Source organism: Microplitis mediator, chromosome 7 (genome assembly GCF_029852145.1).
Source record: "Microplitis mediator isolate UGA2020A chromosome 7, iyMicMedi2.1, whole genome shotgun sequence".
In the NCBI taxonomy this organism is placed as follows: Eukaryota; Metazoa; Arthropoda; class Insecta; order Hymenoptera; family Braconidae; genus Microplitis; species Microplitis mediator.
The window spans coordinates 21268452-21286241 of NC_079975.1; the positions used below are offsets into that span (position 1 = coordinate 21268452).

The following is a 17790-nucleotide window of genomic DNA, read 5'->3' on the forward strand; positions in this document are numbered from 1 at the left end:
CCCTATTCGTACACGGTAAGAAATATTTTGCGGATATCACTATGCCAGTATGGGCGTGAACGCCATACTGATATCGAAGATTTTTATAGGTTATAAAATTGTATGCATAGTTGATTCAACCATTGCGGGAATAGTAACATTGGCAATAGTTGTCGCGGACGCCGCAGTGTCAGTATGGCCGTCAGGCCCATACTGCGTTGCCGTATCCACATTGCTTCTGGCCGATAAACCTAGTCTAACGTCATCTATATAGTTTTGGCGGTAATACGATAGTATATATTGATTGACACGCCAGAAATTATGGCGGGAAAAACTAGTAGCATTGTGCCTTCGGAATTGTAGTATGGGTCTCAGGGTCATGCTGTTTCGCCGTGCCTGTTATGCATACGTGTAAGCAATACAATAGCTCCAGTACTATACAGTGTAGTAAATAACGCCATATTTCTGGGACTTGTTACAATACTGTCTTGGAATATTTCACACTCTATTTTGGTATCTGTCTTAAGACCATACCAGCATGGTGTTGAACGCCATGCATTTCTTACCGTGTAATTTTGATGTCTTTCCTACATAAAATTTGAGGATAAAAACATCAGTAAATTCATCAGTTATTTTTTAAATATTTTCTTGGCAATATTATTCATTCGTACGCGATCTCGTGCGTTGGTTAGCGCAGTGGATAATAGCAAAGACTTAGAATCGGAAGGATCCGGGTTCGAGCCCAGTAGCCACTGGGATTTTTTCATCAATAAAAAATATACTTAATCCGTCTCAGTAATGTCCTCATCTACTAGCTTAATATATGATCTAGTCGAAAGTTTTTTTTTTTTTTCAAAAATGATTATTGTGTAAAATTTTAGAAAATCTTATAAAAAATTTTTTCAGGGTTATCTTTTAATTGACCAATTGAAATACTTTTTACGACAATAAAAAAGACTTGATAAGTCAAATATTGACAGTTTATTGAGCTTCGGGCTCCTTCGATTTCGAGATGAATCAGTATATAAGTTTCGAAGTTATTCAAAAGTTATATTTTTCGGAGAATACACATTCAGACATGACTCTAGAAATAGTCGGATAGCTTCTTCGGATATTGACATATCGACATCTATTGAAAACTTGATTCTCGATAATTGTATTGAAATCAATAACTTCTTTTATATTGAAAATTTCAAATTTTCATAACGATAAGTTAAAAAAATGGTGAGTTATTACGGCTGAACTGATGAGTGAGAGATTTTTACGAGTAATGAGAAAAACAAATCATGAGAGAATCCAAAACTTGTTCATTTCTACGACGTAGTAGTAGTAATTGTAGTAGCCGTAGTAGTAGTAGTAGTAGTCGTAGTAGGAGTAGTAGTAGAGTTCAGGCATTTTTTTTCTTCAGTAGTAGAGGGCTGGCACACGATCCCTCGAGAAAAAAATAGGAGTGAGTTTTCCCGCGTTCGCCCATTCGCGGCTTGGGGAAAGAGACCAGGAGAAGGTTGAGCTGCAAAGTACGTAGTCCGAGGGGATGAAACAGGGGAAACAGAAAGGCTCGATCAATACTTGTGCACTCAGGACTTAGCCAGCCGCAGGATCGTCGTAGAATTGGGTGTGTTAGTGCCCTGATAATAATGATTTTATGTTTAATTTTTGTCTTGTATACTTTACATTGTACGACACATTTACGATTGTAATTCAATTGTTATCATGCAACTATACTGAATATACTGGGTATAATCTAACTTTGCCAATTAGCCAAGTGTTTACTTTGTAGTTTGCGGTTTAGAATTTACGACGCAAGACTATTAAACTCAAATAACTTCATAATGGAATGTTTGGTCAATGCGATAAATTTTTAAATCAAGATTCTCATTATAATTTATGCGTGTAAAATATTTAAACCAATTATTTATGTTACTTAGTATCTGTTTTGGGGTGACAAAAAAAGTTTATGACGCTCCTGAATCAATCATCCTCCCTTACGCCCTTCTTATACGCTGCAGAACGTAAACGTGACGTAGTCTAGTGGGGGTGGATGACGTCAGTGGTCGATAAACTCCGTTCTCCTTCTCGAGTACTACGCCACCCCCAGGACGGGTGCGAGTAGGGATTCGCCATTCGCCCGTTCAGCATACCTTGATCGGCCCGCCAGGGTTGCAGAGAGCTCTCTCTTACTGGATGCCCTATTTTTTCAAACCCGCTTAATCTCGTATCCTCGATAAAAGTCTTACTCATTTATATCCTGTATGACGAGCTGTTCCATATGGATTGTGAGCTTTAGCTTCACTAAAACCTCGGCTTTATCGACTCACTGGTTATTAGATTTTGACTTTAATTAGACAGTAACTTTTTATTTTCGCAGGGCTCTCGGATATTACAGTCTTTATTTTTCAAGACATGGGTTTTACTTCGATTCAGATTTTTTTTACTATATCCATTTTTTTATTTTGTCAAGTTAATGCAAGTCGAAAAATCATGCAGTGATACCAAAAAAAACATTCAATATTAAACCTTTGTATAGTTTTCGTGGCCTTCGCTATTAATTGGATTTTTTATTGTATTGCTTTTCTATCCAGCTTGAAAATTTTATTAAAATAGTTATTCTTATTAATAGAATTTAATTTTATTGATTAATTTTATTAAATATTCCATTAACTTGAGATACTACAGTCATATATTTTATTTTTTCTCCGAACAATAATACCCGCAGTTATATTCCCCTTTTTATTTCTCAGCCCCACTCGATTTTGTTTCGCGCAGTGTCCTCATTTTGAATTTTTTTAACGTAGAAACCCAATTTATTCATCAATTATGAACTTTTATAAATGTCTATACTCTTGACGTTTTATATTATTATTTTTAAGACGTATTTTTTTTTATTACCAAAAATTTTGTTTTGGATATTAACCTTTTTCATAGATAAAAAAAAAGATCGTAGTATGAAAGAAATACCATCAAACAAATTCATTTACTGAAGTAGGTAGGAAATTATTAATTTCAAATTAAAAATGTAAGAAGTAACGGTTTAAAAACTTTAAGTACAAACATTAAAAGTTCATTCTATGAAATTTGTACCCAAGTTTTTAAATTATTAATATATTGTTATTTTAATAGAGTTTGAAGTTGATAGAATATTTAATTAATGTGGTTTTAAAAATAACAAGAAAAAGTAATGTTCTGTTACAATATCTGATGAAGAAAGTAGAGTGAGTACAGGTGTCCTTAGCGTGGTGAACAGTCGCCACCCTGTCTGGGTCATCGCGTGCTAACCCTATACTCATGTAATATTCTAGGGTAATAAGACGCGCAATTCTTTCAGGTAGTCCTTTTTTCCAAGGCTGTTCTTAAACAACCTCTGGATTTTAAAAATCATATAAATATTGATCACATAATTAGATTATTTTAATTCTGGGAGTAAAAATAAAAATCTGTCATTTACCGAGCAACTATTGTACCGATGATTTTTAAAATGTCAAGAACGGAGGCAATGCACAAAAGGGCAGAGGTTTTGTAATAGAGTTAACCATATAATTGGTCGTCGTGTATCAGCAACGGGATCGACACGGTCGATTTTAGATAGAAATTTCTAGGGACGTCTGGCATTCAACGAAAACGGACACGCGCGCCCAGTGGGTTGCGATCGATCAGTAACAGAGGACAAGGGTACGATAGCGACGCATCGACACGCCCGTAAAGGGATCCATGCGCGTCATACTGGGACATTCGACATTTCCTGACAAAGATATGCCACCATGCCACGTGAATGCCCATATTTCTGTCTACATTTATCCATTGGACTTTTAACTATTGCTATTAAAAATCACCAAAAGTTCACAGGTCACTGGGGCATACTTCCAGAAACAGCAAAGTTCATAGTTCACTACTGACGAGAATTACTGAGGGGTTTTTTTTTTAAAGAAAAATAAACGGATAGTACTTGAGAACGCTTTTAAGCAATCACAGAGATAAAATAAATGTGAATTAATACTGTTATAGTAAATTAAAGACGTACATTTTAAGCGAAACGTAAATTTGTGATGTAAGGAACAGGAAAATCCTAAAAAGGAACAAAAACTAAAGTGAGACTGGAATAAAGAAGGGACGTCGGAAAAGTAACATTCACGACGCTAGGATTGTCGTAAAGCTGCTTACTGTTTTCGCACAGCGAATAACTTGCAAGAGGATGGTAAGCAACGAAGCGAGTCCTCACTCACTCTGTTGCCGCATAAAATGGTCGAGTACCGTCACAATATACGAGTTTAATGTCGAATGGATTTTCTGGATATTCTTGCTAGCCAACTAAAAAAATTTCATAAAACAATCTTCAAAATCTCGTTGTTTTTATCATCTGCCGTATTTAAGAGATCTTTATTAACGAATTTCGCATCCTTAAATCGTCTCTGCCTGGTAAATTTCATTTTCGGATTACATTATTTTTGAATAATGCTTTTGTACAACTGAACTCAAAAATAGCAAAGAAAAGAAATAATATTTTGCGTAGCAAGGGATGAAATTACGACTTTAGATAAAGGCGAAGTTGACTGCCCGAGCTGAAGGTGAGGATTGACGTCACCCGAAGTTCAAAATCGTGTTTCATCCTATCTACGCAGTATTTGTCTTTATTATTCGCATTGATATTGATGAGTTATGATGTCTGGAGTCAGTCAAAACAGACGGCCAGAATATAATTCAATATTTCAAATAAACAAATTTGAGTAAGGTATCGGCGGGTAATAAGGCCTAGCTAAGGGAGATTTTGAATAGAATCGAAAATATTGCATTTAATTATCGAAATGTATCATTAATCTTTATTTCAATACATTAGCCATAAAATATAATGAAGTAATGGTAATTTATACCACAAACAAACAAAAAATTAAACTTTTACAAAAACCGTACGAATAGGCCTTATTTTACTACGGTAGGGTAATAAGGCCTACGGGTTGAACAAATTGGAATAGTTTAATTATACTTAATAAAATTGGTATTAGAGATGAATCATCACTTAAATTTAGCAACAACACTTTTTTAAAGACAGAAGACTAGATTGTTTTTTATAATTTCTTATGCGCTACGACATCATATGACGAATGATGAAATATAGAAGACAGGGAACGTGGTATCGAGACTCTATAAACTTGTCGTAACATTTCTATGTAAGACCCTTCTACTAGAGTAGCCTTTAGCGAAGGCGGTTATTTTAAATATCAGTTCTGTCAGTTAGGCCTGATTACCCGACAGGCGTTATTACCCGCGGTACCTTAATTTTGCAAAGAACATAAAGGCGTTTGATTAATTCAATAATTTTCTTTATAGGGTCTCATATTGTTTTTTCCAATTTTCAAACATACGACTGTCAGTTTAGTTGGTTATTAGAAAGACAAATATTTAGAGCTTTACAATAAACAAATGCGATTCTGACAGGGATGAAATAAAGTTAAAAACTAATTTAGTGGGCAGAAACATGAGTTTTTTCTCTAGAAAAGAAATTGATCAGCTTTTGTCCAGTAAATCGCATGGTCTAAAATTGGCTTATTTCGAGTGGCTCGCGATTTTTAATGCAAATGATATGAAAAATAGTAAATTACACATCTAGGGAAAAAAGGGCATTCCAACTCGCTTGTATAATTGCCTACCCGAGCCGAAGGCGTCTTATCTTCCATTTTTTACCAGATCTACACCTGAAAGTTTTAATTTTTGCGGGAAGAATGGCGCATGCGTAAATTCGCATCCTTTGTTTTCTCATAAGAAAAAATTCGACTTTCTTCCCGCTACTCAGAGCAGGAATTTAAACTTTCGGCGCAGATATGCTTCAAAATTTATTTACCATTATTTGAATTCTATAACTGCCGTTATATATACAGATATATAAATAGATAATTGATCAGACGCTACATACTGATGTGTATATTAAATGTTTTGTTTAATTAATCGATAAAACATTTGTGTAAGTTGAGTTGACAAGATAATTTCCGTAAAGTACATCATCCCGTTACGGAAACGCCAGTCCATTGGATAATGCGTAGGACTCTGGACATTTTGTTTTTGACATGCTAAAAAATTATCGATAATAGCGTGTACGTCTGGTTATAATAAATGTATATAATTATTTTGTATATACTTTTCTTAGTATCAAAGTTATATAAGCAACGAAAGATCCATCAAGTAAAGTTTTAAAAGCGCTTTTATCATTGGCAATATTACGAAATGGAGCTGTTTTATATGGGCAGTAAAATTTTGATTGGAATCCAGGGCAATTACATTATTTTAAAGCTCACACATATTTCTTATAGAGCTGATATTGTAGCTGTAGAACACAGTATACCGAGACTGTTTAAAGAGTTGGGGTTGTGTATTCAAAGAGCGAATAGAGGAGAGATAAAACAGGTGAAACCCTGAAAAAAATGGGTCAACCACATTGACGGGGCTCGAGTCTACTGTACGGAGTTTCTGTCATGAACTCGTGCAAACACCCCTCGAGGACTTTGTCACCGGTGTAAGTGTAAAATACAGACACACATATAGCCAGTAGATATGAGAACGCGGGAGTCGAGTTTCAAGTCGAGTCGTGGCGGTGGTGGCGAATGAGGGCACTGAGGTTTAGAACTGGAGGGTGAGGCCAGACAGGGACTATTGATCCACTAGGATCCACCCTTTTACTCTCCCTCATGTTAGTGGGATAGGCTCGGTCTGATGAAAATCAAACCGTACACATGACTGTATTCCAGACTTTTTACTATTTAAATTCATTTATTTACTGTATTTTTATTTGTAAAACACCTTTTTTTTCGTTTTTCCCAATTGGGTAGTTGTTAATTGTCCTTTTTTTCAGCTGTAATTACCATTCTAGTTTTTTATTATCATTCTACTTGACTCTTGTTGCTTATTATATTTTATAAACCAGTGATGTTGATAAAAAAAAAAATAAACAATGAGAAATATGAATATAAAGAATGAAAACATTTACAGTTGCTGCAATATAAATGCTTTTAAGGCTAATGAGCCTTTTGCAGTTTACTATTTCCAATTTTTTTTCTAATTTAACGCAGTTCTTAATTATTTTTATTAATTTAAAAAAACCTGAGTTACACTTACTATATATTTCGTAAATTTTTAACATTAGACTGACAAATAGATTTCTACATTTGAATCGCTTATTTGAGAAACTCCATAAGTCATGTTTTTTACGAAATTGGGTTTTTTGCATTTTTGGATTCTTTGGATGTCTCTCCATAGAAAAAAATCAAAATATGCAGCAAATCAGTGTTTAAAAAAAAATTAACGGGGTGACAGCAATTTCATTTAATTGAGAAACCCCATAAGTCAATGACTCAAATAAACATGTGCAGTTTTAGTTTTACAGAAATAATTTTTTTTTTTTATTTAAAATTCGCGCTTTTTTGGGAAATTAATTTCAAATGTTGTTTTATTGTTGACTGTTGTATGACTAATTAAAATGTTTAAATTGATTATAATTTTTTGTAATTTCTGAGTTTCAGAGTTCAAATACATATTTAATACTTCATTTTATCAGTCTAATAAATGATTTGAGTGGAACAATTTAAAAAAACAATGGTTTTATAACTTTTTTTCTGTTCGGTTGAGAAACCCCATAAGTCAATCAACTTTAAATAATTTTTTTAAGTAGTTTCAGTTAAAAAATTAAATTTTTCTTGTTGGAATCTTTTTCAGGGACGCTAACATTATAGTAATCAATTATTTATTTATTATTTTAATGTCAATTTTTTTCAAAAAAATGTTTTTTGTGTTTCCTGAAAAATTTTGTTTTCTTGACTTATGGGGTTTTTCAAATAAACGATTCATTTGCTTTAAAAAAAAAAGTAATTTTAACAGGACGTTTTATGAAATAATAGTTTTAGTAAATTTAACTTTCATTCATAAATTAATTAATAGTTTAAAATTTTGTTTCAATAGCTTTTAACGTTCTATTCATACACAAGTTTTCAATAGTATTACAACTTATTTATTTGTTGTATGATTAAAAAAATCCTGGGATTCAATTAAATAAATAGTGATTTATTTTTACGGCAAAAAATATAGACTGGAATAAATAAGTAATATAGAAACTAATAATTAATCAGCCGTAACAAGTTTGGCAAAAAAGTGATTCAAAAATTTTGGCATTGTTTTCGCCTGCCTTGAGGTTTTTAGTTAAATTTCCAATACGTTAAACTAATACCCAATATAGAACAGTGTAGAAGTGAAGAAAAACTCGGGTAATAAATGACCATGTCAAGTAGGTGCCAAATAATGTTTATTACCACACCACGTATTCTCTTAGTTCTTCTTTTTTTTAACTTTTTTCCTTCCATGCTCATCATCCAGAGCATTAGTACTATTTTTCTTCCGCACCCTTGAATACCTTATATTGTCTCATTCAATTTCAAGTATTTTTTTCAAATGGCAATTAATTTTTATATATGGAGTAATTTTATTTGTTTTATTATGAAAATTGAATATATTTAATTATTGATGCGAATAGCGATACCTCCCCCTCCGCTTCGCTGGGCAGTGATAAAATTTTTAGCGTTAAAACTTTTCTGAAGTTAATAACTCATATTTTAAAAGTAATTACTAAAAATCAAACATGTTGAAAAATAATTTCATCATTCTCATTGGTTTATCAGCCTTCAATTTTGAAATTCTCTTTAGAATAAGCTGGTAAATTTTATCCCCATAATAAAATCCTTATTTCGTTGAAAAATATAAAAAATCTCAGATTTTACTCTAAAAATAAATTGCTGACCGATTTTTTGGACGAATTCGACTTCTGACCCTCCGAATTTCGTGAGAAATTTTCCTAAAAAAATGTCTACTTATTTATTAATATAGAGTTTTGTACAATAAATATATGAAATGATTAATTATCATTTGAAAAGACTATCAACGCCTAGAAAAAAAATTTTTTCTGCTCTCCGGCCGGAAAGTGGCAACTTTCGGGCCGCTGCCCTAAACGAAGTTGCAACTTTCCGGCTTCGTCGAGCAGAAAAATAGTATACGCACCTTGGCCAGTAAAAAAGAAAGCCTCAGACCACATGTTTGTCAGCCTCGGCTTCGCCTCGGCCAACAATTACATGTGCTCTGAGACTTTTCTTATTTTACTGGCCTAGGTATGTAATATACTATTTCCCCGGGCAGGCAAAGCAGACCACCCTTCGAAAAAAAGTAACTTCCTTTTGTTTAAAAAAAATGACTACAATCAAATTTTTTATTAACATTGCGTTAGTGTTGATCTTTAACACAAATTTTATGTTAAACAAAACTGAACACATAAAATCTGTTCTTTTAACAGAAAATTTGTGTACATTTAACAGAACATTTGTGTAAATTTAACACATTTTTCGTGTTAAAATCAACTAATAAACATAAGCACATAACATAACCAACTCAAGTATACTGATCTACCCTTAGTAGAACTTATGTCAATTTAGCGAACAATTGAACCAGGTCTAAAAGCTATGAAAGTTATCTAAATTTCATTGTAAAATGTATATATTTAATTGTAAATAAATTATAATCCAAATTTCTCTGCAGACAATGCTGCTACAATGCTTCGCTTGGTTATAGTAATGAAGAATCGCGCGGAAACGTTTAGTCAAACAACACAAATTTTGTGTTAATTTTCGAATAACACAAGAAATGTGTTACATTCTAGATTTTCCAATTATTTAACACAAAAAATCTGTCAAAGTAAAATAACACAAACGGTTTGTGTTGAATTAACAGATTTCTGTGTTAAAAATCAACACAAAAAATTTAACCAAATAATGTTTTAACACAAATACACAAAATTTATAACTGTGTAATCTAAACAAGAGATTTGCAGTACCGTTAGTAAATAAAGTTGCCGAAAAAATGAAATTATTGAATATCTTATATAAAATTTGAACTCAGCGAAAAAGATATCTTATGTATTTTTTATAGCCAACAATATATTGAGTGGTCCGTTTTGCCCACTCATTTCCGTTTAGCCTGCCTTTCCATGGTACTTGAACTATTTTTAAACCACAAAAAATAATCTTATGGTATGAGTTTCATGTAAATATATTTAGTAATTTTCGGGATTAGTGTTGTTACAAAAAATGTCCTCGAATTTATTAATATAGATAAAGTTGTCCCGTTAAATCACCCGCATAATTTTAGTTCTCATAAATTTAAGATTTTCTAATATAATAAAATTCATTTTTTTTCTATTGAGTACAGTAAAATGTATAAAAACGTTTGTAAACTGAGATGATTAAAGTGAATATAATATCAGATACTGAAATGGAAACTCGTGTACGATAAACTTTATGAAACTAAACTCTCTTCTCTCATTTTCTGTCGCCTTGGAAACTAATTTTTAGATAAAACTAAATCTTTACTTTGAAAGTTTCAAGAACGTAATCATTAGCTTCACTAATACACCGGTCATATACATTTTAAGATTAAATAAGACTCTTTACAAAGTTCAATTTGAAACATAAATATCTTTATTTTATGAATATATATAAATATATAAATATTCAAAATATTTTATTCAATTTAAGTTATTATTTAGTTTGGTATATTTTAATAAGCTAAATTTTAACTGAAAGCTAAATAATGAAATTACATTTACAAAAATAGCTTCCTTTTTTAATTATCATTGGTTCGTTAATTCATACGTCAAGGTTGGATTCAGTGCTCTTTTCTCTCATCAAATATATAGGATGAGAGAGAACCAAGTACTCGGATATAGGTATCGTGGGAAGAAAAGGCAGAGGCGCACTTCACTTTTCGGAATTAAAGGTTGATGGACATAAAAGAAGGAAAAATTTTGTACTCCCGACACTCTCAGTACTAAAGTGCTTCGTAGCCACTAAAAGTTTTTCTAGTATTAACTCGAAATGAATCTAAAAAAAAAAAACACGCGTTTCATTACTTATTTGGTTTATTCTACGGCTTTAGTTTATATCTTCAATAAGAGTCTTTTATTAGTCATATCAATTAAAAAACTCGTATATTTTTTAATTTTAACATCAAATTTATTAAACAAAAGCTGTGTTTTTATTCACTACTTTTTTATACCAAATTAACAAAATAATATTATCGCAGAATTTGATTTCAAATAAAAGAATTTATTTACCACTGTAAAAAAAAACTGAGCAAGTCCAGGAGATGTAGGGTCATGCGTTGCCACAGGGCGAACCGTCGCCCAGATTTTTTTGTCTCCATTTTTTAAGTTTTTTCCGTGAGAATACGTCATAGAAAACAAAGAATGTTCATATTATTGACACTTATTCCTAAAACAAACATAGTCATAGGCTTCCTTCGATGACAACAGTCACAGGGTGTCCATTGTCCGAAACGAACCTCGAGAAAATAATTTTTGTTGTCGAAATATTGAAAATACCGTTTTTGAGTTTGAAAACAGCGGGAAGTTTTGTGGCTGGCCCGCAGGGTCAACCGAATTCTAGATTTTTTTTTAATTTCTATATGCGGATTTTTTTTTAACACCGATTTTACACCGGTATTTTAACACAGCCAAATTACACCGACTACATCGGTGTTATTTCAGTTCAACCCTGCGTAGTGTTAAAAATTGAGTCCATTTTTGATACCGCTCTTGTTACCGTGTAGTACATAGAAAAAAAAAGCTATTTTGGTGCAAGAATAATTTTACATTATGAAATCTACACACAATTTTTCTTAGAACTAGAAAAAATTTCTTGGCTCAAGATAATTTTCCTTTTCAATTTATAATGCAAAAATTATTTTTTTCTGTTGATGAAAATTTTTTTATCGTAACACGATTTTCAGTACAAGCTTAAATTTTTTTGATAAACATTCTCATTGAAAAATAAATGAAAATGTGATATTTTAAATGAAAAATTCTTGACGTTGACTGCTATATCTTAGTCATTTTTCAGTGACCCCTTCAATCTGCGAGGGCTTAAAACGTAATCGTTCTAAATTTCATTTTAAATCTATCGATAAATAAAAATAAATAATAGCTATAAATTATCCGCGGCCATTTTTTTTCTTTACATTAAATCCTTCGATGAAACTTACAGAGACTGATCAATCAATAATACCCATTTTTCTTTAAAATTCCATTTTAAAAATCATCAAAATTTAATTCACGATAATGTGGCTTCAGAAAATATTCTTCACTCAAAACAAACGAATTTTTGTTTAAGCAATAAAATTTTTTTCATGATACCAGCATCGAAACTTGAAGTTTCATTGTCTCTACAGCTCGTCGAAACAAGCTAATTTCAAGCCGATGCTGCAAACAACTGCCAGCGAATTCGTAATTCAAAAATACCTTCATACAAAAGGCAGAAACATGCGTGTTTGTTCCCTTGGGATGAAACACAATTGTTTCTGCCCGGTGTCAGTTATATTTAATGTTCATTTGCAGCCTTATTACTTTCATTTGTTTACTTGTCACTTCATTTTTTAAGTTACAGTTTAAATTAACCAAATGAAATTACAAAAAAATGAGTGAAAATAATATTTTTGTTTTAATTACTATTTAATGACTGACTGTAAATCACATATTTCTCGTTCTCTAACAGTTCTTTGCATCATCGGCTTGAAATTAACTATGTACGTGAAGATCGGAACGTTTTTCACATAACGAAAATGAAAATAATTCATGAAATTTGTGTCTAAAGGCGAATTTAGGGGTAGTTGGGGGTGGTCTATCATTTTCGGGTGACGTGCGAAACATTTCCGAAATCTAGATCCAGTAGATATTTTACTTTTCATTTCTTTTTTCTTATTTTTGTTCCGCGAAAAACGTTCCGATCTTCAGGTACATAATTAACTTGTTTCTTACTGGCTGCTGACACTGAATCTTCAAGTTCCGATGCAGGTAATCATGAAAAATATGATGTGTGACTCAGAATAAAACACGATTTCAGACTGCGGGTGATGTCAGCCAACTTCACCCTAGCCTGAAATCGCCTTGTTTCATTCCTTGTCACACAATATACTATTGTTTCAAGGAATTGAGTTTTTCAATCCCAATAGTAGAAAATTTCATGCCAAGTACATAATTTCTTAATTTGAAACCTGGTAATTTTTGTAATAAATAATGTGATTAAATACTTAATTAGAATTTTTAAGACTGCATTTCAAGTTATAAAGTAATGTTATAAATGATAACTTATAAATAGTTAAAGTTGATTAAAGAGAGTGGTTTATTAATGTCATTTACTCTAATTTCCAGGATAATAATTTAAATGATTAAAACAGAATTATTAAATGAAAACAACATTTAATTTAGCAAGTAGCTTAAAATTATAAAATAAATATTTATAGGGTCATTTATTTAGCTTAGCAAAGTAACTTTTGAGTGCGTGTTATGTTGTATGGTTTGGCTCGGTCCACTCTTCTCAGAATCCCACCCATTCACTGTTGCTTTATCACCCTTGCACAGCCTCTTGACTCATTTTATGATACTCGGTGTAAAGTTGCATTCGCACATTTATGTGTTATACGAGTTTTCATAAATCGCCCGCATTTACTGGAAAACTTTGTGAGGGCGCTGGCAGGCACGTTCTTGTCTATATTACCGGCGCCTTTTTCACCGACCACGCCCTGGATATAATGTCTAACAAGCAGCTTTTTTAAGCTACCATCGTTATGCGGGTATTCGTGACGCGTGCTGTTAATTAGTTGTCGACGCTTTTCCAGCTTGGGAAGCGATTACACTTTTGAATTTATTAACCCTTCTTAAGACTCAAGTCTCAGGAGTCAAGGTGAGAAAGCAGTAAAGGCCGAATGGTGATTATAGTGCAAACCCCACGAGACTTGAATGCCAATTCTATAATGCAGCTTTTGCATCTAGTGCTTTCTCTGAATCCAATTACGTCTTCAGATAGAAATCCACCAAAGCGATTAATTTCAGGATTTTCAGAGTACATTCAATCCTTTAGCTTTGCACAGTTTTTTTTTTGTTTGCTTCTGTTTAATCAAAAATTGTTTACAGTTTGATTTGTACGGGAAATCAAACTTTTCCAAAAGACATTATAACTCAACTCAAGAAAATTTTGCAACAATTAGATGAAAAAATAGCATTATAAATTACAATCACTAGATTTTTCGAGATTGATAAGTGCTCATGCACGAAACATAAATAAAATGATAATATATTTTTATCTCTGTGTATTACTGAGTGTGGGAGTCCAGCTTTTCACCTGATCCTTCTTTCCTATAAGATTATCTATAACTTTGGTTGAGAGCACGTAGTGGCTTGAAAAGTAACGCGGTATAACTCTAAGAGCGAATAAATCTAAACATATTGCTACGTTAGACATTATAAAAGTATGAGAGAAAGAGTCACATAGCAGACATGCTGTTGGGAATAAAATAAATCCCCTTCGGGAAAACTGCTTATGTACCAAGAGAGAAAGCTGATAGTCTGGATCTAAACTGCCTTCGTTGATTCCGGCTGCTATTATGTCCAGACACCTCATAGAGTCCATGGCATGGTTACCCGTGGGGTAGAGAAAGTGTGTGAGGGCGAGAACGCCCGTGGGGGACGAAAAAGGTTCCGCCTGCGCCTGGCTTCCAAGGGCGTTCACCCAAGAGGGATCCAGCTCCAGACACAACAGACGCACCCCTCTTCGAGTTTTTTGTCGAGCCAAGAGTGCCCCTCCGAGAATCTACTTTACGAGTCCATTCAGTGGTGATCAATCTAAAAATTATCCTCCAATAGACATCCCAATTGTCTAGTCCTTTTGCATTAATTTCAAAAACATGAGGTCAATTTTCAATTGAATTGACAGCTACTTCAGTTCATATACAAAAAAGCCAGCATATAAAAAAAGTTACTTCCCCAATTCGTTTGCTGTTCAACAATTGCCAGATAATTACCTATTTTTACCCTGATATAATATTTGACCAATGCAAATTTGGTGGGACACAAATTGCACTGGCAGCCTTATATAAAACATCATATTTGTGATATTCGACGCAATTAATGTCATAGTTTTCAAGAAGTAAGCCGGACCCTCATGATTAAATTAATCGATTTTACCCGCGATTTATGTATTCTTCTTTCTTTCTTGTCATCAATTTGATGAAAAAAATTGAAATAAATCTTAGTACGCATCTGTACAGTAAGATAATGACTCCAGAGACTCCCGCAGCAATATAGCAACTGGATTACTTGTGACACAAAGATGTTTTATATATATGTCTTCATCTTGGAGGTGGTTTGCGATAATCTAACTAGACTCTAGTGTTACTCTTTTGTTTTGATGCCTATATATACCTACGTATAAAAGGAGATAGATTATTGCTGCACAAAAGCAATTTAACTCAAGTACAGCAAACTCTACGTACTAACTCGATCAGTCGTCGGGTGTCAGAGGTTGAGTAAGATGAGACATTGTATGTAATCAAGTGATGATAGTATAAGAGAACAAATAAGACCAAGATATTGAAGATAAATGGATTAATATTTCTTACAGAAAATCCCAACGAGCATAAAAAAAAATAATATTTTATACCTGTTGCCAAAGAGTTACAACAACTACGCTCGATTTAACACCATAAATTGAAGTAAGCATTGATACGCCCCACGTAAGTTCTGATTCTATGTCTCTTGATATTTCAACCCCTTTAGGTATAAATCGATTTAAGCTTTTCTCTCTTGCTTTTTCATCCCTTGGGTTTGAGACGTCGAGTTTAGTTCTCAGTTCTCACTCATTGTCGTGTACCTCCGTTAAACCCTCGACCTCGCCAACCCATTCGGGTTGGTATCCTTGAAAAACATGATTTACGTGCGACCACCAACTAGCTATACACACCTCTTACAATTGTTTGTGTATAATGAGACATCCTAAGGCGACTTTTGAGTAATTGATATTATTTTTTTGTCTAATATTCACTTTTTGGATTCATTTCTCAACTTACGATTGCGAACCGTAGTTTACTTTTCTTGATAAAATGAATCTATAGATTTTTTATATTCAAAATTGTAAGAAACGATTGTGAATTGAGTCGAAGACGCAGATGCGAACGAAAGAATCAAGGGGCATGGATCCATAGGGTGTGTTTATAAAAGTGGTATGAGGCCAGACAGACTAAGGGGGGAAACAAGGAGTATAAGGAAACGAGACTGAACTGGTACATTGGCCTTAGTTTAAAGCAAACACCTGCGTGCAGAAATGAAGGGGTACATTTCAACTATTCAAATCTATTTTATAGCCGTTTGAATAATTATGTTTAATAATTCCATTTTATTTATCGAAATTTGAATTTAAAAAAATATGTACGCACGTATGTATAAATGGTTGAAGAAAATTGGAATATTTGGGTGGTAAAGAAAAAGTATAAAATAAAAATTTCGAGGATAACATCGACCTAATAAATATCGTGAATTCACAAAAAAGCGAAGAGAGATCGAGTGTACATATGAAGGTTCCTAAGCACCTAATGTGATGTATATTCTTGGAATCTGTCGGCGGTCCGACGGCAAAACTCGGACACAAAGAATATAATCTGTGGACTAGTGGATTCACCGCGTGTACAACATTCTACGGCGCCTGGCACAAGAGTAAAAACGTAAAAGAATGAAAACAAAAATAAAAAAACATAAAAAAAAGTATAGTCAGGAAATAGAATAAAAAACGGGAGAGGATGGAAAAAGATAAAATAGAGGATCACGTGTGTTTATTGTGGACAAAGGAAGAGCGGTCGAGTTATTTATTGGATCCCGCGACGACTAACATTCAACATCTTTAGTCTGCTAATTAAAAATAATTTGGTGATCGAAAATAACGATAAGAGTTAACAAAATTTTATTCAAAGTTTTTGGTAACAAATATTGTTATTTACTTATTTTTTTAATAGATCTCTAGTGAGGTCGCTCTATAATGAGTGAAAGCATATAGAAAAGATGGATGAGTCATTTTATGACGAATGGCGTCTCGAGTGTCGGTGTATTAATAGCAACGACGGAGGCTGAGAATAAAGCCGCGTGATGGACCATCTATTCCTAGAGAAGTAGCCTAGTTCTTTATTCTTGCCGACGAGCGTACAGTGTCGTACAAGTAAGAGGTATTTTTAAACTCGTAATAGATTCATGAGTAAGCATCAAAAATAAATGGGAGACATAAGGCAAGACACTGGGGTACTTGCATTCGATATATCGACGCTACTGGTGTCTCGCTTCAAATAGACGGTTTGCAATAACGACAATCACAACTTGGAATCGCTTAACTGAATGAGATACGATGTCATGCAGGAGCACAAGTAAACCGCCATAGCCAGATGCCAGACTGACGACTCATTCGCCGCCGTATTTTCGGAAAACGTCCATGAACTCGCTCTCACCTATTTGTCGAAATTTGTTGTTTATTTATTTATGCTGGTTTATGTTCGGCTTTTTTTAGTATTGATATCGACAATACAATTGGATAAATAAACTAGGCAAGTCCGAGGCGCAGACTGCTAACCGGATATGTCAAAATTTCGATGTACGCTTTCAGGCTTTCTCTTTGTCAGTTAAAATTTAAGATATTTCTTTCTCTGTCACTTACGCACTTTTGCTCTTTCTGTTGACGTTCATTATTTTGGGCGATCGTCCATGAACTGTGGACTCGAGATACTTTGGCTTGCGAGGGGCAATAGCACAGAATAAAAAAGCAAACGAGATACCAGAGGAGACAAAGGTGGTTGCTTGGTAGGTCCGAGAAAGAGAGGTTGTTGAGTTTAACAACCCAGACAGACATTCGCGGATCTATTATGGCTCGGTGACTGTATGCACGACTGTACAGGCCGCATCTACTTGAGGTACCGAGAGTA

At 33.5% G+C, this 17790-nt stretch overlaps 2 protein-coding genes across 3 annotated transcripts in view; one reads left to right on the plus strand and one right to left on the minus strand.

The window, feature by feature from the left end:
* LOC130670888 (3-phosphoinositide-dependent protein kinase 1) overlaps positions 1-17790 on the plus strand; it is a 143345-nt gene that overhangs the window by 13964 nt on the left and 111591 nt on the right. The window lies entirely within an intron of this gene.
* LOC130670898 (uncharacterized) overlaps positions 1-17790 on the minus strand; it is a 57819-nt gene that overhangs the window by 9441 nt on the left and 30588 nt on the right. Inside the window, exon 1 of one of the 2 annotated variants that reach the window (XM_057474513.1) lies at positions 17526-17555. The exons of the other annotated variant lie outside the window; for it this stretch is intronic. Coding sequence (XP_057330496.1) covers positions 17526-17554 — 29 coding nt within the window. The 5' untranslated portion in view covers position 17555. Of the gene's footprint in view, positions 1-17525; positions 17556-17790 lie in introns of those variants that run through there. 2 annotated transcript variants of the gene reach the window in all.